At 43.3% G+C, this 21,816-nt stretch overlaps 3 protein-coding genes and 1 long non-coding RNA gene across 8 annotated transcripts; 1 reads left to right on the forward strand and 3 right to left on the reverse strand.

Moving 5' to 3' along the window:
* The first annotated feature begins 34 nt into the window (after positions 1-34).
* On the forward strand, positions 35-5,284 carry LOC123493084. 2 transcript variants are annotated; one of them, XR_006661975.1, is made up of 4 exons: positions 35-1,145; positions 2,790-2,920; positions 3,310-3,438; positions 3,772-5,284. It is a non-coding gene; the product is annotated as an uncharacterized LOC123493084 (long non-coding RNA). The 2 variants fall into 2 exon arrangements; XR_006661974.1 differs by having other exon boundaries at positions 2,790-3,438.
* Positions 4,909-8,763, reverse strand: LOC123493083 (heterogeneous nuclear ribonucleoprotein A/B-like). Of its 3 annotated transcripts, XM_045226935.1 has the most exons (9): positions 8,655-8,763; positions 7,984-8,255; positions 7,404-7,572; positions 7,110-7,268; positions 6,876-7,007; positions 6,564-6,654; positions 6,242-6,424; positions 6,063-6,148; positions 4,909-5,618 (listed from the first exon to the last, which is right to left on the reverse strand). In XM_045226935.1, the coding sequence occupies exons 2-8, from the start codon at positions 8,232-8,234 to the stop codon at positions 6,078-6,080; spliced, it is 1,056 nt and encodes a 351-aa protein (XP_045082870.1). In that variant the 5' UTR covers positions 8,235-8,255; positions 8,655-8,763; the 3' UTR covers positions 4,909-5,618; positions 6,063-6,077. The 3 variants fall into 3 exon arrangements, with proteins under 3 accessions (XP_045082870.1, XP_045082873.1, XP_045082872.1); XM_045226938.1 differs by lacking the exon at positions 6,063-6,148; XM_045226937.1 differs by lacking the exon at positions 6,063-6,148 and having other exon boundaries at positions 6,214-6,424.
* Positions 8,764-12,402: 3,639 nt separating this feature from the next.
* Positions 12,403-15,761, reverse strand: nme5 (NME/NM23 family member 5). Of its 2 annotated transcripts, none has more exons than XM_045205971.1 (6): positions 15,260-15,761; positions 14,116-14,281; positions 13,538-13,743; positions 13,090-13,190; positions 12,703-12,821; positions 12,403-12,593 (listed from the first exon to the last, which is right to left on the reverse strand). In XM_045205971.1, exons 2-6 carry the CDS (start codon positions 14,257-14,259, stop codon positions 12,510-12,512), a joined length of 654 nt encoding a protein of 217 aa, XP_045061906.1. In that variant the 5' UTR covers positions 14,260-14,281; positions 15,260-15,761; the 3' UTR covers positions 12,403-12,509. The 2 variants fall into 2 exon arrangements, with proteins under 2 accessions (XP_045061906.1, XP_045061908.1); XM_045205973.1 differs by lacking the exon at positions 15,260-15,761 and adding an exon at positions 15,103-15,249.
* Positions 15,762-16,785: 1,024 nt separating this feature from the next.
* rack1 (receptor for activated C kinase 1) lies at positions 16,786-20,807 on the reverse strand. The gene is made up of 7 exons (XM_045226939.1): positions 20,594-20,807; positions 19,747-19,918; positions 19,045-19,288; positions 18,592-18,702; positions 18,013-18,153; positions 17,222-17,332; positions 16,786-16,899 (listed from the first exon to the last, which is right to left on the reverse strand). The coding sequence occupies exons 1-7, from the start codon at positions 20,700-20,702 to the stop codon at positions 16,834-16,836; spliced, it is 954 nt and encodes a 317-aa protein (XP_045082874.1). The 5' UTR covers positions 20,703-20,807; the 3' UTR covers positions 16,786-16,833.
* Positions 20,808-21,816: the final 1,009 nt, after the last annotated feature.

A 21,816-nucleotide genomic window follows, 5' to 3' on the forward strand; every position in this document is an offset into this window, starting at 1 on the left:
GGGTGGGTAGAAACGTCTAAATGCGTATATTTTTATTACACCAAATATTTTATATCACAATCTATGAATTAATTCTATATATTCTCCAAAAATAAAAGTACACCTTCAATTTGAAAAACGTTGAAAATCAAAAACTCCCGCATCGTGCTGAAAGTAGCTAGCGTATAACCACAGCTATCTTTGGTATAACCCTCCGGGAGGCGATGTTCTGGAAAACAAGAAAAAAAACGTATTATAAAGAAAAAAATGAAGATCAAAGCATTGAGTACATGCTTTTTTCAGTGATAATATGCCAGCAACGTATATTTTGCCAATACTACAGCCTTTATTAGTCATTTTGGAAATTAGTGTGCCCGGGAGATCCCAGCGCTACAAAAACATGTTTTGAACTCTGGGTAGTGTAATTTGGAAGATTTGTTGTTGTGATGGTAAGGGTGCTATAAACTATGATAACAATAGCATTATTACAGTTTTTGCATGGGAAAGAAAACTAAAATGCTAGATTTCCCTTGTACCAAAAGACAGACACTATTATTTTCCTGAAAATGATCCATAATGAACGCCTACATACAGACTGACGCATGCGTAGTTGTAAATGCACATGATTTCTGAACGTTTTAATGGCAATAGCAGAAAATACAACTCGAGTCTGTAGTTCCATTTAGTAGTATAAACTAAGCGAAAAGCAGTGGTGGCTTTGGAAACATTCAGAAAAGAAGAGACTCTTGCAATGCAAAACAAACTGATTGGGTATGTAACTGTGCATGAATTGAAGAAAATCAACCCTTGACGCTTGTAAACCAGGGTCGGTACAGTATGAATACATTGACATGTAAATGGTGTGCATTATGTCTTTCCTAGGCAGTCTTGCAGACTCTTCTATTCAGACGAACCTGTGAAGATAGTCCAGAGGACAGTATTTGTATGACGAGAATGGCAAGTAGTATTTGGACTGTATCAGCAACGTTCAGCACGGTAAGAGACAAATCTATCGGTGACGTTCTTTTAATGCATCTTATTGGCATATTTGATAAGTATTCTGTTGTATTCGGTGTATTTTGTGACAGCACAGCAGCAAAGGACACAGTCCAAAGCCCTTTGAACATTACAGGACAACATAATCAACACAACTGTGCCTCCTAGTGGTAAGTGTATGTGACGACATGTTGACAACGACGGATCGTTGTTGCACCTATAGTGGGTCACTGTCATCCCAGCATCACACAAGCGGACACGGTGCAGATGGAGCTTCTGAATGCCAATTCACGCTTCCTGCACGACAGTATAGTACAGAATGCCGACCGCCTCGCTGACACTCTGCCCGACAAGTTGTGTGTCTTCTATTTTGTCAACTCAGGGTCAGCCCACAACCTGAAGTCCTCCTGCAACACAACCCCAATGACATATGCATGAGATATAGGAAGAATAATGTAATATATATATTGGTATAAAATATATAGGAAGAATGTAATGTGTGTTTCCAACAGTTCAGAGGCAAATGATCTAGCATTACGCTTGGCCCACCAGTACACCCAACATGAAGACCTCAGTGTGGTTGACCAGTAGGTTTCTCAAATATCACACTTCAAACACAAATGCTGTTCTGCTACCTTTTCAAATGCATGTCTCAGAAGATTCTCTCTCTAAATGTACTCCATCCCTATTTTCCCCCTCTTCCTCCATATCATGGGCACCTGACTTCGCTTATCAATATCAGGCCATACAAGTTCCGAAAACTGACAGAACAGAAAAAGTGGGTTTACGTGGTGTGTAAGACACATATTGCATGCCTCTATTCTTTGGTGAGTGTGCTATAAAAAGCTGATACTGGCATTACACTCCATTTCATTATTACATGCCCCTGTAGCAGACACCTATAGAGGTGTGTACAGAGAGGACCATCCCAACCCAGACATATGCAGATACTGTGAAGGACGTGGCAGATAAGGTGCACCAAAGAGGTTGCAAGGTATGGCAAATACAATAGGTTTTGCGTGGACAAGGAGAAGTTAGATGACAGTCTCAATTTGGACACAGAGCAGTGTGCAATGCTGATAGTGTAGTAACAGTGTAACAATGCTCATTAGTAGTGTTCTAATTCTATGGATATACTCTCTCAAAATGGACTTGACCCACAGGTTTTTGAATTTTTCATTTAGTCGTGGCCCAGCGATGGAGGCCAAATCCTCTTGCCCAAACGATACAAAGTAACAGAGTAGGTACTGCCTCGGAGCATACAATATCAGTGCACTATTATACTGTACCATTCTCTCAGCAGCGAAGACTAGGTCGAACAGCCAAATCCTCACTAGTTTGGATCGAGGTCATTGTGCATAGTAAAAGCTATATTTTGGGGGGGATCTCTCCACATATATGTGTGCTCTGCAGGGAGAGTGTTTGTGGCAGACGAGGTGAAGACAGGTTTTGGGCGTGTTGTTAGCCACTTTTGGGCCTTCCAGCTTCAGGGGGATGATGACTTCTGCCCTGACATAATGACCATTGGCAAGGCGATGGGCAACGGGCATCTCCTGGCATGTGTGGCAACCACAGTGGAGATAGCTGGGGCCTTCAAAGACAACGGAGTGGAGTACTTTCACACAGTGAGAGACTAGTAGCGGCTGTTACCACCTATATATTATGCGTATAAAGAAAATAAGGTGTACAGTGCACAAAAAATCATGTACATGTTTGTTTACTGCACCCACAACCAATAAACCTTGATATGTGTAGCTCAAATTAGGAGGCTCATCCCTAATCATGATTTGTGGCTCTCCCGTGACTGTGTGCAGTTTGGCGGAAACCCAGTGTCATCGGACGTGATTGAGAAGGACCTGAGGGGGAACTCCACACGAGTAGGAGGGCACCTATTGGACCTGCTGACGCAGCTACAGACTAAACATCCAATCATTGGAGATGTCCGGTAGGGGCACTATGGCCTGAATTATGTGAAGGTAATGGCCGTGTTCCTCTGACATGCCAGATCGTACAACACCTGGATAGGTATTTCACATATCAGCTGACCATGTTATAGCAATCTGGTGTCCGAAGGCAGTCAAATACTTGGCATGCAACCATTAGTTGATGCATGCAACATCTGAGCAGGGGAACGCACCCAAGGTCTTTATAGTAACCATTAACTACCAACATATTATTATGCATTCTGAAATACTGGCTTTGTGTTTATTCTTGGGGCCGCTTGTGGGCTTGAGCTGGTCACAGTGCAGAGGGGCTGTTGTGGGCTTTTCCAAATAAATCTTAGCATTACCTTAAAAAAATTGGAATATCCTTTGGTCTTGTCTCCTATTCCAGACTGAAAGAGGAGTACGTCGGTGTCAGTTTAGAAAGCCCCTGGGAGAAGTGTCAAGTTTAAACCTCCCATGTGCTTCAGTATGGAGGACGCAGAGCTGGTGGCAGATGGGATACACCCTATTCTCACAGGTGATTGGAACACAAACCCTGCAGCCTTGAATGTTGCATATTACAGGACATTCACATCATAGTATTTATTACTCACAGGTGATAGGAATGTCCCATCCTAAAACAGCTAACGTCAATCCTCTTAGCCTACTGCAGTGTTTGCAGAACTGAAGGAACCTGAAGCTTCAGGTAGCTTACACCTACCTGAAGCCTTTATACCTGCAAACACAATAGATGGGAATAGGGGTTGGACCAGGCCAATGACACTTAACCAACCGTCTTGACGGGTCCATACTAAACACCATCTAAGCAGGTATGGAGGGACCTGTTGACAAGTCTACTTTCTCTCCCCAGACATGGAGAGCAGTCAAGAACTGGACAATGGAGACATCTAAGGTTTGTACAAACCTGTAGAAAGATTTAATTGCATCAGACAGTAAGAATTGGTCACAGTAAGAAGGTAGCGGTGTGGATAGTGTCAAGTACTCTAGTAGATTAACAGTTAAAGTGCATTTCAGACATTTGGATTTCATAAATGTCCTTGCTATCCAGCATCCTTGGGACGTCCCAAGGATCCCAGGAAAACACTAACCATTTCATAAACAGAGCACAAGAACTGGAGCCATTGTGGAGGAAGACAAGAGAAGGACTGCAGACATTAAAAAGGTAGCCCATCGCATGATCCATACCACAATTAAGGCTAAAAAGCCAAATCATTAAGATTACGCTTCTAGATCTAACACATGAATGTTTGTGACAGTTCATGATGTGGAATTAGTGACCGCTTTTGGTCCTGCATGAGGGACAGAAAAGGCAGTGACATGCAATATATTTGTTCTACTAGAATACCATGTACTTTCGCTATGATGTGATAATGACATGAAAACATTTAAAATACCTTGACGCTCACATTTATACTTCCTGTGAAAACAGATCCAACCCCCCCACCACATGGTAACTACGGGATAAAGAAGTGCTAAGAACTAAATTAAGTGCTACTGATACAGTAGGAAAGAGAACATCGTGGACATCAACTTGGAATGGACACTGGCCCAGGTAGACTGAAGAGAAGTCACATCCAGCTGATCTTGATAATTGCACATTGCATGGCAACAGTGACTTTATACACAAGTATCAAAGGACTATTAATGACAAGCAAAAAATTATGTGGTAGGAGTGCACTTACCAGAGGACTACAGTTAGCACCTTATCCACCTATAACATACCAAATACTGTAGTTACACTTCAGATCCATAGCTGGGTAAGATCAGCTAGCTCGGAAAGTAAAATCGACATGTACGTAGCACGGCTTTCACCCCCATTGACTGATTCCCTCTGCCTGCGAAGTATCTGCCACCGCATCCCAAAGAGGCATCCGTACGAAGCGATTTTAACCTTACCCAGGACAAGCAAGCCATTTAACAGTACAAAGCAGTTAACAGTAACCACAACAGCATTAGTTTTATAAATAATAACAAAAGGATCCACGTGTAATATAAACCAAAAGTTTATTTCTACCAATTTGCCCAAGACACTAGAGGAATGAGTTTCCAGTGAGAGAGGGAAGACCCTCTTACATTAACAGGCTTGCGCTCGGTTGGATTGTATGGTTTGTAACACTAGTAAAGCCACTTTTAAAATGCAGACAAGATGGGGGGGTGGGGGGGGGAATCTCCGTAAAAGCCAAAAAAACAAGTGCTGGTTGTCATCGTCTACTAGCCAACTGCAAACATTCACTAGACAAGCTTACAATGAAACCTTTGATTAGTTTAATCCCTTCTCGCCTCACCCCACATCTGAAGCCATGCAACTCGCATCAAACACTCAGCACGAGGAAAAAAATAAAAAAACACTACAATTCTAGAAACAGCAACAAACAAAAAAAAGTTTATTTGAAAAGCTTCCGAAAGCTATGCTCCTGTTTGTTGGTAAGTCCAGCAGACATGTAAAATACGACCATACAATACATTAGATTCAAAAAGGTACCAAAAAGTACAGTAAAAATAACACTTCCATCTCTGGAAATGGACACAAAACAATATCAAATAAAAAGTGGAAGTGGCATTTGCATCCCCCAGTTCCTCACTTCATCTGTACATATGGGGCATGAGGCCAAATTTCTGCCAACTCCAAAGGAAAAGCCAGAGCCCATGTTCGCTGTGGCCGGACCATGGGTTTCTTTTTTCTTATTTACTTTAGACCTTAAGAGAGAAACATGGTGCTTACAGTTACTGAGCATAACCAAATGGCATTTAGTATTACACAAGGACACCATGATGTTTATGAATTATTATTTTGTTACTTATGTTAAATGAACAAATACACCCAGAGGGGGGAGCACATTAAAGGGGACATGACACCTAGCTGCCATACCCAGCACCCCATCAGAAAGGCCCTAATGCTTATGCTGGGTCAACCACCACCTCAACCCTTATTGATCAAGTAGTGTTTGTAGGGATGCATCTTAAAATGGTTGGCACATGGAATGAGTCCACTACTAAATATTTCCAGACCCTCATCACCCCCCTCCCCCGTTAACAAACGTTTGAATGGGATCAGACTAGATGGGAGAAATTTCGGAGTCAAAGGCACAAATGGTTACAGTTAGATTGTCATATCACCATAGATGATGCAAAAATGCATACCTGCACTACATGTGATCAGTATGGCTTGTAGCTACTCTGGTGGCCTCCACGTCTTGGAGTTTTCCCATAGCCTGCATTGCCCTGGTCTGGAGGACAAGAAAGAAAGGGACTGAGTGTCTTCCGTACGACAAGGACCAACAAAGTTTCTCACATTTGCGTTTTGGGTGGTTATCGCTTACTGTAGTCATAGCCACCCCCATAGCCATATCCAGCGGAGTAGTCGTAGTTGCCGTAGCCTCCGTATCCGCCGTATCCTTGCTGTCCACCATAGCCGTAGCCCTGGTTACCGTAGCCTTGGTTCCAGTAGTTGTTGTATCCACCACCACCACCACCACCACCTTGGTTCCAGTTCTGGCCCTGACCTGAGATTAACAAATCATAAAAGTCATTACAGTGACTAGATGCAGTTATATAACCCAAACTGCTCTAACTACTGATCTTGGGACTGTGAAGTACAGTTTCCCAGGTTATCAGCACCAGATGTTTGGTGTTGATACTCACCTCCACGACCCCTGCCTCTTCCTCCCCCTCCACGGCCGCCATACTGCTGCTGCTGGTACACCTCTTTGGGCTGGGCTATTTTAATCTCACACTGGAACAGATCGGTAACATGAAAACACAAGTCAGCAATGGAAAAAAAGGTTGGCCACACTCACTGCATGGATCTTCAATATGAGGGTTACAAGTTCCCTGAGGAAATCACCACTGTATTTACATAAATCGAAAGCTCCATTTGAAAGTGGCAACATCGTAAGTCCTCAATCACAAGTGGCCAAAGAGTGACAATGCACTTGACCGCGATCCCATTCTCACCTTGCTTCCACTGACGTTATGGAATTTCTTTTCTAGCACTTTTTTGACCGGAGTTTCCTCCTTATACGTGATGAACACGAACCCCCTTCTCTTTTCCGTCTTTGGGTCCTGTGGAAGCTCAATAGTCTCGATCTGCATGTCAAGAGAAGAGGAAACAAGTACTGTTAAAACACCACCAATACAACCAAGTGAGTGCTACCACACATATCCAAATCAGAGATATGGATACTGTACCTCGCCAAAGGTTCCAAAGTACTCCTGGATAACTTCCTTTTCTGTGTCTGGGTTGAGGCCACCGACAAAGATTTTCTTAACAGGCTCCTTCTTCATGGCCATGGCCTTCTTGGGGTCGATCTGTCGTCCATCTAGTCTGTGTTCCTTCTGCTCGAGAACCTAGAAAAGAAGAATGATCAGGAGAATGAAGGGCAAATAGTTGCATAACCACAGGGATGTTGCCTTGCTGTAAAACTCCACATGAAAACACATTGACATTTAATATGCAACCCAAACAAAACTATAATTTCTTACCTTGTCTACACCGGCTGCCTCTTTGAAGAGAATAAAGCCAAAGCCTCTTGACCGGCCTGTCTGCTGGTCCATCTTTATGGTGCAGTCTGTCACTTCACCGAATTTAGAGAAATAATCTTTAAGATCTTTCTTACTCGTGTCCCAGCTAAGTCCTCCAACAAACATTTTCCTAACAAAGAAAAATGGAAAACATTAAATATGGCGATTGAGCAACACAAGTGCTCTAAGTGTTACGGAACATATTGTTGCTATTGCTGACGTAGGAAGGCTGGGCCTACTACAGCATGTTCAAAACCACGCACGCCCACAACAAAACCACAAATCATTTTGATGAGAAACAAAACCAATGTGCCATAATTAACAGATTAAACAATCGCGCCCACCAAAAATATACAAAAACGGCCGAGGGAGTGTTACATTTCATCGCAGAATTTGGCCATCCCATGGATATTAAAGGCCCATCCCCCCCTTAGCTCCGCACATGGCGCCAACAAAGCCAGACGTAACAAAGGAGCGATGAAATCCAGTAAGAACTCTGCCGAGATCGAATTCAATATTTCGAATACATTTCTACACTTACCCTGCGTCCTCCTCTCCTTTGCTGGCGTTGATCTGCCCGCCTTCGCCCTCCGAGGCACCATTTTGTGAATCTTCTCCCTCCCCTTTGCCTTCTCCCTCTAATGCCGTCTTATCTTCTACGCAGGCTTCGGTCTCTGCCTCGCCTTCATTCAGGGCTTCGGTCTCATCCGCGGGCTCGGCTCCGTTAAAGTCCTCCTCGCCTTCATGGCCGTTTTCGGATGTTTCCATAAACTGTTGCTCGGTGTCAGACATTTTGTACTAAGATCCCTTGTCCTGCAAAGTGAAACATTGTTACAAAATGACATGTTATTATGTAACCTACTCGCCGTACATGCTTCGCCATTATGCTATGCATTCAGTCCCCCCACCATTTTGGCTGGCAAAGATTGTCTCCCATACATTTACAGAAACCCATGTTTCCAGAATGCAAGCGATATATGGCAATCGACTCGTCGAATGCGGTTGCAACAAAGTGACCATTCGTGCACCCTCTGAAAATAAAAATAAAAGATCGACAAATAATGTAGAAAGCTGTATCACGTCGATAAACCGCTAACATGAACCATAGTACCACTCCGTTACGTAATGCTAAGGCTACACGAGCTAACGCTTTGCTACTGAAATAGTACAACCACATTTACATCTAATAACGAAAACAGTTACGGTACTTACACAAATAAAATACAAAAGAATCTCCCCAAATCGCTTAGAGATACCACAACCAGACGACGCTCTCCAAAATGGATTCTTCCATACGACGCCAAGTCGTCGTAGGTTATATAGTACCGGTTTAAAAAAACCGACCTTTCATTTAGGGGGCCTCTGATTTGATCCCCAAAGCTGTCAATCATGGCCACGGCCAATTATATACCTCAGTTCATTTTTCACATAGGTGTACACGCCCACTACACATTAGAACTTTCAGTATCTTTTCTGCTGGGTACATTGTTGAAGGTACAAGCCTGCAAACTATACTGAACAAAAATATAAACGCAACATGCAACAATTTGTCAGTTTTTACTGAGTTACAGTTTATATAAGGAAATAAATTAATTGAAATAAATTCATTAGGCCCTAATCTATGGGTTTCACATGACTGGGCAGGGGTGCAGCCATGGGTGGGCCTTGGTGGGCAGAGGCCCCCCCCAGATGATCCCTCAGGTGAAGAAGCCGATGTGGAGGTCCTAGGCTGGCGTGGTTAAACATGCTCTGCGGTTGTTGGACCTACTGCCAAATTCTTTAAAACAACATTGCAGGCAGCTTATGGTAGAGAAATTAACATTCAAGTCTCTGGCAACAGCTCTGGTGGACATTCCTGCATTCAGCATGTCAATTGCACACTCCCTCAAAACTTGAGACATCTGTGGCATTTTACACAATTTTACATCATTTAGCAGACACTCTTATCCAGAGCGACTTACAGGAGCAATTAGGGTTAAGTGCTTTGCTCAAGGGCACATCGGCAGATTTTTCACCTAGTTGGCTCGGGGATTAGAACCAGCGACCTTTCAGTTACTGGCACAACGCTCTGAAACACTAAGCTACCTGCCACATTGGCTTTTTATTGTCCCCAGCACAAGGTGCACCTATGTAATTATCATGCTGTTTAATCAGCTTCTTGATATGCCACACCTGTCAGTTGGATGGATTATCTGGGCAAAGGAGAAATGCTCACTAATAGGGATGTAAACAAATTTGTGCACAAAAATTTAGAGAAATAAGCATTTAATTTTTTATTTCAGCTCCTGAAACATGGGACCAACACTTTACATGTTGCATTTATATTTTTGTTCAGTGTACAAAATAATTTCAACTTTTCAGCATTTGGAGAAGGCCACACGTTGCTTCTTAAATTCCATAACTGGAAGAGCCTTTTTCTACGTTTGAGTTTGACAATATGATACATAATATAAATTAAAGTTATTAAGCAATAAGGCCCGAGGGGGTGTGGTATATGGCCAATATACCACGGCTAAGGGCTGTTCTTACGCACGACGCAACGTGGAGTGCCTGGATACTGACCTTAGCAGTGGTATATTGCCCATATACCATAAACACCTGAGGTGCCTTATTGCTATTATAAACTGGTTACCAACGTAGGGTGGCAGGTAGTTTAGTGGTTAATCCCCGAGCCGACTAGGTGAAAAATCTGTCAATGTGCCCTTGAGCAAGGCACTTAACCCTAATTGCTCCTGTAAGTCGTTCTGGATAAGAGCATCTGCTAAATGACTAAAATGTAAATGTGAATGTAATTAGAGCAGTAAAAATAAATGTTTTGTCATACCCGCGGTATACGGCTGTCAACCAACCAGCATTCAGGGCTTGAACCACCCAGTTTATAATAGTAATATAAACCAATCTCTATGATATGACTAATGTATGAACATATTACAGACTGTGCAATGCAATCAGTGATAGCAATTACAACAGGTAACTGCCAAAATAACGGAAACACTTGAGCTGGTGCTTCCACACAGGTGTGGTTCCTGAGTTAATTAAGCAATTAACATCCCATCATGCCTAAAGTCATGTATACAAATGTTGGGCAGGCCAATATTTTGCCCACCATGGGTATGCCCCCATAGGATGACAATGCCCCCATCCACAGGGAACAAGTGGTCACTGAATGGTTTGACGAGCATGAAAATTATGTAAACCATATGCCATGGCTGTCTCAGGCACCAGATATCAAACCATGTGTTTGATGCGCTTGATAGTTCCATTCCATTGATAATATTCCAGCCATTACTATGAGCCCGTCCTCCCCAATTAAGGTGACACCAGCCGCCTGTGCCCAATGCCCTATTAAAGGACCAGTGTAGTCAAAAACGTGATTTTCCTGTGTTTTATATTTCCACACTATGAGGTTGGAATAATACTGTGAAAATTATAATGCCCTTTTAGTGTAAGAGCTGTTTGACATCACCAGGCGGAAATTAGTTGATCGACCAATAAGAAAGAGAGTTCCAGACCTGTCTGCCAATAACAGCTAGTTTTCAGTTTTCCCCTCCCACTCCCAGACAGTCCTATCAAACTTGCTTGAGAAATGGCTCTTTGGTAAGTTGCTATTTTTGTTTATTTTTGACCATTTTAATTCAAAACAATCAAAGTAAGGTACCTAATTGTTACCCAGAAATTATTTGATATTGAGATAAAAATGGCTGCATTGATCCCCCTCGAGCTCGTGCAGTGGAGGAGATCTTTGTGGGCTATACTCAGCCTTGTCTCAGGGTAGTAGGTTGGTGGTCTGTTGATATCCCTCTGGTGGTGTGGGGGCTGTGCTTTGGCAAAGTGGGTGGGGTTATATCCTGCCTGGTTAGCCCTGTCCGGGGGTATCGTCGGACGGGGCCACAGTGTCTCCCGCCCCCCTCTGTCTCAGCCTCCAGTATCTATGCTGCAATAGTCTATGTGCCGGGGGGCTAGGGTCAGTCTGTTATATCTGGGCGGCATGTAGCTTAGTGGTTAAGAGCGTTGTGCCAGTAACCGAAAGGTCGCTGGTTCTAATCCCTGAGCCGACTAGGTGAAAAATCTGTCGATGTGCCATTGAGCAAGGCACTTAACCCTAATTGCTCTGGATAAGAGCGTCCGCTAAATTTCTAAAATGTAAAAAAAAAAAAAATCCTGTGTGAATTTAAGTATGCTCCCTCTAATTCTCTCTCTCCCCTTCCGGAGGACCTGAGCCCTAGGACCATGCCTCAGGACTACGTGGCCTGATGACTCCTTGCTGTCCACCTGGTTGTGCTGCTGCTCCAGTTTCAACTCTTCTTCCTGTGGCTATGGAACCCTGACCTGTTCACCGGACGTGCTACCTTGTCTCAGACCTGTTGTTTTCAACTCTCTCTCTCTACCGCACCTGCTATTTCAACCTCTAAATGCCCGGCTATGACAAGCCAAGTGACATTTACTCCTGATGTACTGACCTGTTGCAACCACTGTGAGTATTATTTGACCCTGCTGTTCATCTATGAATGTTTGAACACCTTAATGGCCATGTACTGTTATAATCTCCACCCGGCACAGCCAGAAGGGGACTGGCCACCCCTCAGAGCCATGTTCCTCTCTAGGTTTCTGCCTTTCTAGGGAGTTTTTCCTAGCCACTGTGCTTCTACATCTGCATTGCTTGCTGTTTGGGGTTTTAGGCTGGGTTTCTGTATAGCACTTTGTGACATCTGCTGATATAAAAAGGGCTTTATAAATACATGTGATTGATTTAAATACGCTTTATGTTGGTGTTTCCTTTATTTTGGCAGTTACCTGTATGTAGCGATTCAATAATGTTTTAGGGTGTTTATCAACAACATTCAAAGAAATTAACCTCATAAATGGTCAGCTAAACACAGCACAGTTCTTATTTTGTACACCATCATATTGTTAAGCAATCCTCCCCTCCTCCCAAAATAAAAGTGAAAAAACAGGTTCCTGTTGTTAAAATTTCATCCTTTATTTAATCACAGGATTTTATGTAACACAGTTTCTTGAACATGGATTTAACTGGTGAAGGCATATGGTATTTTCCGGTCTCTGTGTTTATGCTGCTTCCTCCCCTGTTGCCCCATCAAATATTTTCGGTTTGTTGGGATTATTTCTGACCAGCCAACCTGCCAGCCAAGTCTTCAGGAAAAAAACACAAATAACTGAATTAGCTGATTCATGTAACATGTACTAATGTTGATAGTGAATATTTGAATGTCCACATTTCTCATTCCACCCTGATACTTACAAAGGGGTCAACAGGCTTCTGTTTGCAGAGCTCAGTGAGTCCGCTGAGCAGTGTGGGGCTCACAAACCTGCCCAGGTAGTCTTTGGCTGCCTCTCCCATGGGGATGGGCTCAATCACAGCTGGACAGAGAGAGGGAGGGACCGACACACGGGTGTATCAGAGAGCAAATCACAGTGGTATAACACACACTGAGCACAGGGATACTCCCTCCAACTTCTATTTACCTGTTGTACTGTCTGTGTGTGTATGGCACTCATGCAGTATAATTCAGGTTGTCATTGTCAATATAAGAACTTGTATTAAATGGATTACCTTCGATAAAACAAAGGTAATTACTGGCGCTGAAAAAAGGTAAATATTCAATGCGTGTGTGTGTGTTTAACTCACAGTTGGGAAACATGAACTTGATCTCTCTCTCGGCTGAGGAGAACGAGTCGCTGCCGTGCACTGCATTCCTCAGGTCAGAGGTGCCGTACTTGGCTCGCAGACTTGGGGAGAGATACAAGATGCACATGTTAGCCTACAGTAGAAGTGCTGAGTCAAACAGGGAACACACATGCAGTACACATACAGTATTGATCGAGCATATGTACAATCACTCTGTACTGGTATGCATATATGCAGTAGGTATGCAGTAGTAATAAAATAACTAGGCCTACCGGTATTTGAATTGGAAGGACAACATTTTTAAGAGCATTGGACCAGTAACTAAAAGGTCGCTGGATCGAATCCCAGAGCCGACTTGATGAAAAATCTGTTGATGTGCCCTTGAGCAAGGCCTTAACCCTACTTGCAGCCCTGACCTAGCTGTACAATCCTCTTCCTTCTGACTGACCATTCTGGGTGAGTCTCCCTGGCCTTGGTGCAGTTAACAGGTCCTATGATGGTCTTCCAGTGGGCGATAGCCTGGTCTCTGGCCAGAGCCAGGGCGATGATGGGTCCAGAGCTCATGAAGGCCGTTAGGCTGGGGAAGAACAGCTTCCCATACTGCTCAGCATAGAAGTCACTGCACCGCTCCGGACTCAGCTGCAGCTTCCGTTTCTGTCAAAGAGCAGTTACACAGACACACATAATGTCAAATATAGCGATGAATGACAAGTGTACATGGCAGACGTTGAGCTTGCCTGATCATGGCTGGGGATGTAACTAATGCACTGCACCCAATAATCCGATCAATTAAGTTTGTTTTGCCTAAGTCCTCCATCTATGCCCTTTGGCTCAACACTCTGGTATTGCCTAGCAAGAAGACCACACATGTTGTTTTCAATAGTACACCCTCTTTGTATTTACACATTGACAGTTAGTCACACAACCTGTTTGCTAGCTGGCTAGTGGCTATATCACTGCATGTGCAGCATGAATGTTTGTGATCAACAGCTGTGCTGCATGTCTGAATAAACAGTGAACACCAACCTGTAAAATAGTGAACCCAGATCGGAGAATGATGTCCTCAATCTCCTCAGCTTGGTGTATAGCATCGGGTTTGATCAATGCGAGAGTTCTCTCCACATAAATCCGAGGAGAGGGCATCTGATTCTTTGGAGTTTCATAATCCATAACGTTAGCTCTTGTAAACAATCTTGACCAAATCAAAACATGGATAGGGGAAGTTGGAATTAACTTGAACACTTTGCAATAGATGGATTTGAATCTGTTCAAGTCTAATCAAAACATTGTCAGGTTCAGACTGTACTGTTAATTATTTATGCATAGTTTTTTTTTTTTTTTGTCATTTAGCAGACGCTCTTATCCAGAGCGATTTACAGGAGCAATTAGGGTTAAGTGCCTTGCTCAAGGGCACATCGACAGATTTGTCACCTAGTCGGCTCAGGGATTAGAACCAACGACCTTTCGGTTACTGGCACAACGCTCTTAACCACTAAGCTACCTGCCGCCCCGTAGTCACTTTAACTCTACCCACATGTACATATTACCTCAACTAGCCGGTGCCCCCGCACATTGACTCTGCACAGGTACCCCCCTGTATATAGCCTCCCTACTGTTATTTTATTTTACTTCTGCTCTTTTTTTCTCAACACTTTTTGTTGTTGTTGTATTTTACTTTTTTTAATGAAGAAATAAATGCATTGTTGGTTAAGGGCTGTAAGTAATCATTTCACGGTAATGTCTACACCTGTTGTATTCGGCGCATGTGGCAAATAAAATTTGATTTGAAACACCTGTTGTATTCGGCGCATGTGGCAAATCAAATTTGATTTGAAACATTGTCTGGCTTAGCCCAACCGGCCGCAACGCAAGATTACGCCATTATTCCTTTAAGATGACAAACGACTTAAAAATGATAATATCGCCATCTTGCGGCCGGTTGGGCTTGTTCTGGCTCAATGTCAAGACCTGGCAGTCTGATGCTAACGTTAGCTAGCCAATTTAGCTACATACCGTATGTTAAATTCCCACTGGGATAACGACGCTTGCCAAATTACCAAGCGTTCAAAGCAGATAAACCTCAACCTGAGGAGAGTAAGAAAAGCCCATGGCAAGCTACCATTGTTAAATATTTTTACACAGACAAAAAAGGTTCCTGCTTGCTACAAACCTTTTCAGAAGCAAGTTAATTCACATCGATGTCGTTCGCATTGTTGCTAGGATACCCACTACGGGAAACGATTTGGACCACTTTCACGAGTCAGTGGAGAAACAAAGGCCATGTCTAGACTTGACAGTTCATGCAGCTTTATGTATTCTGATTTGAGTTCTATCATGGAATTCCAAACGCGTCATGCATCTACATTTAAATGTGTCCAGTGTCCGGAATCCCTTCTCCCGCGCTATATTCAAAATGCCAGTATGCATTCTGCAAACGGTGGAACAGGAAAAATATGCTAAACACAACTGATGGCAGTAGCTAACTAGCCAAATAACCCAGCAAGCTAGCAAGTTGCTCTAGAGATTGCAAACGGGTTAGCATAACTCGAGCCAAAGAAAATCGTTTTCCTAAATATTAGGTAGCTGGCTAGCATTTGAGGCCAGCAAACACGTTCCTCACATGCTACTAAGGCATTTCCTCTAATGTAATGAAAAGGTGCCTCGGTCTCATAAACAAGGGTGCGTTCGTAAATTCACTCTGGCTATTTACTCCGATTTCAGAGCACTTTCGTCTGAGTGTGCCAGAGCGCAGAATAACTGATGAGTTTACGAACGCACCCTAAGTTTTCTTGAGACTTGTGGGAGGAGTGCTGATGACGTTGCCAACGGTATGCGTTTGTGGTAGCCTGATTGCGTCCAGACGGTGGAGAAATCCGGACAAAATGCATCCCTGACCACCAGAAGTTATAATTTTGAGAAATATAATTACGTCACCAAATAACTGTCTATATTCCAATAGATGAAAACACTATTTTGCAAAGAAGGTCTACAGTAGCCTCAACAGCACTCTGTAGGGTAGCACCATGGTGTAGCTAGCTTCTGTCTTCCTCTGGGTGCATTGACTTCAATACAAAACCTAGGAGGCTCATGGTTCTCACCCCCTTCCATAGACTAACACAGTATTTATAACAACTTCCGGAGGACGTCCTCCAACCTAACAGAAACTCGTTTGCAACTGTTGGACTAATGATTACACCCACTATCAGGTAGATGCAGGTAAGAGTGTGCAAGGCTGTATTGAATGTCACATCAAAATGTGTCTCTCGACCTATGTGCACCTATGTTGTACATTTTCTTTCATAGGCTAGGTTGTACAACCTCATGATGGGTATAGGGAAAATTTGAGTATCATGTAGTAGCCTAAACCTATCGCTGTTACATTTAACTGGGTGAATGGAATATGAATGACAGTCATCCAATATGCTGTAATAGAAATAAGGCCATGCTCATGAAGAACGAAAAAAAAGTCCTCCCTCATCAGAAATGGCACCGACCACCACGGTCATTGATAGTAACAAGTTTGACTAAATGGGCTGGATGAAGTTACAGAACTTCTCAACTATATCCCAGATGTCCAAATATGTAGCAGCCAATACAGAATCACAACCCACTTACTACAAAATGTCAATGAAAAATATGCCTGCATCAAAATTGCACCACACATCGTACAAACTAATTCAACCAAACAAGACAAAGTTAATTTAAAACTGTATTTTATTCATTGCTGAATCTGTGAAAAGGTCCTTATCGGGTTCCGATGGTAACCTGCCACACTCGGATCAGGTTATCGGTGTAGCCAGCAAACAGGGTCTGTTGAGAGACAAGAGACTAAGAAATGGCCGGAAGATGCAAATCTAAACAGATACTGACAATGAATCAATAGTGGTTTCAACTATTCCAAGTGTTAAGGGGCATGAATATGTAGTCGTTCTTGTACCCATCATTATTGCAGGACTTGTCGTCAGAGCCAAAGCTCAGGCAAGAAATGTCACTTTGTAATCAAAGGGCAAGGCTACAAAGAAATCCAACTGACAGCTTTCTAACAGACTGAAGTAACATGACCCTGTTCTAGAAGTCCACCCAGGGTTCTAATGCAGTTCTGTGGGATGTGATGCTAATGGTCATATCATACCTGTCCGTCAGCAGACCAGGCCAGAGAGGTGCACTGTGGGGGCTCGGCCTTGCTGTTGGTGCTGATCACCTCCTGTCTTAGCTCATCCACAATGATCTTACCCTCCAGATCCTGAAGGGAGGGGAGGAGAAGGGGAGATTAACATGAGAACAGGATTGATGGAGGCATGGGTTGTGCTTAGTTTGGACCAACTCATATTTCAATGAAGTGAACATGGCAATCACATTCTTTGGTCCAAAAATCCAGATGTTTCAGAAAATGACAGTTAGCAGAGCTCAGAAACAGCCTCTATCATCATAGACATAAGATGGCATTGGAATTTCCATCATCGCGCCTTGACTAATAGTGTGAATAGAGACAACACCAAACTCTTTCCAACCAACACTGTTTATTATCTATGCAGTCACTTTACCCCTACATTTGAGTCATTTAGCAGACGCTCTTATCCAGAGCGACTTACAGTGCATCCAGAGCAACCTAGTGAGTGCATACATTTTCATACTGGCCCCCCGTGGGAAACGAACCCACAACCCTGGCGTTGCAAGCGCCATGTTCTACCAACTGAGCTACAGGGGACTACTTACATGTACAAATTACCTCGACTAACCTGTACCCCCACACATTGACTCGGTACCGGTACCGGTACCCCCTGAATATAGCCTCATTAGTTATTGTGTTTTTAACTTTATTTAGTAAACTATTTTCTTAAAACTGCATTGTTGGTTAAGGACTTGTAAGTAAGCATTTCACGGTAAGGTCTACACCCGTTTTATTTGGCGCATGTGACTTACCCAGATCTTGATGCTGGGACCGGTGGCGGCACAGAGCCAGTATCGGTTGGGGCTGAAGCAGAGGGCGTTGATGTTGTCACCACTATCCAGGGTGTACAGGTGCTTGCCCTCGTTGAGGTCCCACAGCATGGCCTGACCGTCCTATAGGAGGAGAGAATGGGTCTCAGGGTCAAAGGAAGGTGCAAATTAAAACATGTATGCTAGCTTTAAAATGGTAACTGATATCCAATCAAGTGTCGAGTCCATGGTCATTCATTGGGGATACACACCATCAATAAGAACCCTAAATGACAAATCTCAGTGGACAGGTGTGAGTGAACTCTTGAAAGTGCTGGTTGCGTTCAGAAACAGCCTCTTTATCATCATAGTGAAACAGACGGCATGAGAATCCATCATTACTTTGAAACCAGCACATTTCTCACTATGCTACTTCTCAATTACTCCAATTCATACCACTGAACTGTGCATCAATTTACCCTGTTCACATTGACCAAGCAAGGGTAGAACTGCTGGTGAACAGTTTGAACATGTTAAATCTATATTGTAAAAGCAAATATTAGTAAAATGCTTTCATCATACCTTTCCACCAGAAGCGCAGAGGGAGCCATCGGGAGAGACAGTCACTGTGTTCAGATAGCCAGTGTGGCCAATGTGGTTAGTCTTCAGCTTGCAGTTGGCCAGGTTCCACACCTAGAAACAGAAAGGGGGGGGGGGGAGAGAGACCGTGAGTCAGGGTACATTGTTAAGGGAAATGTAGTCAAAGTGTTTCAACCATTAAGTGTTACAAACATTGCATGAATGTGCAGTCTAGTTTCTTTACCCATCATCATTGCAGGACCTGTCGTCAGACCTGAGGTTCAGGTGATAAAACGTCACAGGGCAGGAAACCATTATTCATTTCTTTGACCTTGATTTATTAAATCTACAGCAACCAAACCCCTCCTTAACAAGTACTTAAAAATCTCAGCTTAGTTCAATAAGGAACGCATCCCACTGTCCTAGTGAGTCACAAGTGATGTACACTTGTCGTACCTTGACCATCTTGTCCCAACCACAGGAGACGATGATGGGGTTGCTGCTGTTGGGGGAGAAGCGCACACAGGACACCCACTCAGAGTGACTCTCATCCTGGATGGTGTACTTGCAGACTCCCAGGGTGTTCCACAGCTTGATGGTCTTGTCCCGGGAACCAGACACGATCTGGCGGTTGTCAGCGGAGAAAGCCACGCTCAGGACGTCCTTGGTGTGGCCCACAAAGCGGCGGGTGGTGGTGCCACTTGAAGGAAGTGGACAGTTGTGTAAATCTCCATGCTACAGATGACTAAACTTCTAATGGCGTTGTCAGGTCAACACTATAGAAACCAAGGTAGCACATGAGATTTTATATATATAGCCATGTCTAATCTTTCACAGGTAAACGCAGGTTGCGTTCAGAAACAGCCTCTTTATCATCACAGAGATACAGTTGGCATAGGAAGTTTCATCACCACGTTGGAACCAGCATTTTGACTCTCCGTCTACCTATGGAGGCTTTCATTCAAACTCTGCAGTGACAAATTATAAATTAATCCTGGTCTTTAGTTTAGACCAAAATCATTTGAATCAGATATTAAACCTCAACTAGAACAAATGCCTGCACACAATGTAGCCCTCCAGTACAGGAATGACCCATGTGTAGTTTATGGGAACCCTAGATGAAGCTGAACCATCACCCCACCAACCCTCCAGACTTACGTGGTGAGGTCCCACAGACGGAGGGTTCCATCCCAGGACCCAGACAGCGCGAACTGTCCATCTGAGGAGATGACGACGTCGCTCACAAAGTGAGAGTGTCCCTTAAGGGCGCGTTGGGGGATGCCATAGTTTGTCTCATCACGGGTCAGCTTCCACATGATGATAGACTTGTCTGGAAAAAAATAATAATGCTGATTCAATTGATTAAACGGTAGCGAATGCAGTTGAACAGGGGTTAGTTGTGTCTTTATAGAGGTAGTGTTGATTTTTCCAAAACAACCGGTAGGCCTAACTAGTTGGCTAATGTAACATGGATGTTGACAGAAGCAGGAAGTGCATAGCCATTCAAATTGTACCACTTGGTAGCCATGTATGGGAAGCTAGCTAAGTAGCTAAGTAGCTAACTAGCCAGCTAACTACCGGCATGTTGTCTTCACTGACAGACAAGTAAATTCATACAAGTCTCAGTCAGGAACATGTAATCGGTTTCTATGTTAGTTACAATTAGATTAGAAGGTCTAGAAATGCAAGTTTCATAAAATGGTCTCCTGAACATTTTTGCCACTTGGCGGTGCACGTGGATATCAGCATAGTTGACGTTTGCTGCCAAGGACTAGATAACTAGCAGTCGGCTGGAAAACTTATTTGGAGAGAGCAGTTTATCCACTAGTCATTGCGTTTTTGAAGCACAACTTGCTTAATACAACGTGCCGCCTACATTGATCTCACTTTATATCACTCACACTATTAAGGAAGTCGCGACTACACATCAATTCAGCAACTCACGGCTAACATGCTAGGGGTTAGCCATATTGTCGTCCATCGTAGCGGGCGGAGAAGCGCTTACCTCGGGATGCAGACAGAATCATATCGGGAAACTGAGGGGTAGTCGCGATCTGGGTGACCCAACCATTATGCCCCTTTAGGGTCCCCCTTACTGTCATCTGCTCGGTCATTTTGGCGACGTTTTAGTGTGCCTTTTTTAAGGATGGATTTAGATTAGTTTGAGGGCTAGGTTTCCCTAGGTCCTCTCACATTTAGGCACAGAGAAAGAGGAAGTTCTGACCCGGATGCAGAACCTTTGTGTGGTCGATCGCGCGCAGAGTACACTGGGAAGAACGGTTTTAACCCCTTCCTGCCCGTGTGCTTAATTTTTTTGAAACCTGGAATGTACTGTTCATGTGAAACAGTAGCAGAAAGATATTATTTGCAAGGTTGAAGAGACCATTACAAAGCTATAATTTAAAGCACATAGTCAATCTTTTTACATATCAAATCACATGAAATATATGCATTTGTAAAAAATATTACAACACATCATTTAGATAGGTAGAAATCATTGAAAGTAGCAATCATGTAATGGATGGTGGTAATCCAAAAAAGTGATCCCAAAAATGTTACAGTTACATAAATGTAAATTCTGTAAAGGTGTGACATGAAATAGGCCACAGACTGCCTTTCATTACAATGCAATCAGCAATTATCAGGGCTCTACAGTGCGACCATTTTACATGCATATGCGGCAAAAATATTTTGCTAAGCAACCTGTAATTTTAATTTAGGAGCACCAGTGTGCCTAGAAACTTTAAGGATTCTTTAATACCGCAATTGTCATTGTGCTCCTAAATTTCTTTGTGTGCGCCTACATTATTCAATTTAGGCGGACATGCTCCTACTTTAAAAAAAGGTCAGGGTAGAGTCATGGTTATTAGTAGGCCTAATGATTGCAGTCAGAATGTATTATGGTCCTCTGCTCTGAATAATGCAGTAGACCTACACTTCCTAATGCAAAATAAATGTTCCTCCTAATTATAAACCTATATAGCCTATTTTTATAACAAAAGGAGGGTAACTGAACTGATCAATGTGGAGACATAGTCAGCCTTTGTGAGATTATAAAATAACTTTTATGGACAAGTTCTGAGATATTATTGGAATATAATAGCAGAGAATGGTTTGGGTCTCCCGAGTGGCACAGTGGTCTAAGGCACTGCATCGCAGTGCTAGCTGTGCCACGAGAGATCCTGGTTCAAATCCAGGCTCTGTCGTAGCCGGCCGTGACCGGGAGAC

This window comes from Coregonus clupeaformis, chromosome 2 (assembly GCF_020615455.1).
Source record: "Coregonus clupeaformis isolate EN_2021a chromosome 2, ASM2061545v1, whole genome shotgun sequence".
In the NCBI taxonomy this organism is placed as follows: domain Eukaryota; kingdom Metazoa; phylum Chordata; class Actinopteri; order Salmoniformes; family Salmonidae; genus Coregonus; species Coregonus clupeaformis.

Excerpts from the sequence above, each read along its gene's own strand:
- rack1 (XM_045226939.1), bottom strand. The coding sequence starts at position 20,702 with ATGACCGAGCAGATGACAGTAAGGGGGACCCTAAAGGGGCATAATGGT. Across the intron at positions 17,333-18,012 it reads GTCCCAGCATCAAGATCTGG|GATCTGGAGGGTAAGATCAT; the intron begins GTAAGTCACATG and ends CCCTCCCTTCAG. Across the intron at positions 16,900-17,221 it reads CCTGGTCTGCTGACGGACAG|ACCCTGTTTGCTGGCTACAC; the intron begins GTATGATATGAC and ends GTCTCTCAACAG.
- nme5 (XM_045205971.1), bottom strand. The coding sequence starts at position 14,259 with ATGGATTATGAAACTCCAAAGAATCAGATGCCCTCTCCTCGGATTTAT. Across the intron at positions 13,744-14,115 it reads CTGGGTTCACTATTTTACAG|AAACGGAAGCTGCAGCTGAG; the intron begins GTTGGTGTTCAC and ends GCTCTTTGACAG. Across the intron at positions 13,191-13,537 it reads AGGGAGACTCACCCAGAATG|TCTGCGAGCCAAGTACGGCA; the intron begins GTCAGTCAGAAG and ends TCTCTCCCCAAG.
- LOC123493083 (XM_045226935.1), bottom strand. The coding sequence starts at position 8,234 with ATGTCTGACACCGAGCAACAGTTTATGGAAACATCCGAAAACGGCCAT. Across the intron at positions 6,425-6,563 it reads AAGAGGCAGGGGTCGTGGAG|GTCAGGGCCAGAACTGGAAC; the intron begins GTGAGTATCAAC and ends TGTTAATCTCAG. Across the intron at positions 6,149-6,241 it reads TGGGGGTGGCTATGACTACA|ACCAGGGCAATGCAGGCTAT; the intron begins GTAAGCGATAAC and ends CTTGTCCTCCAG.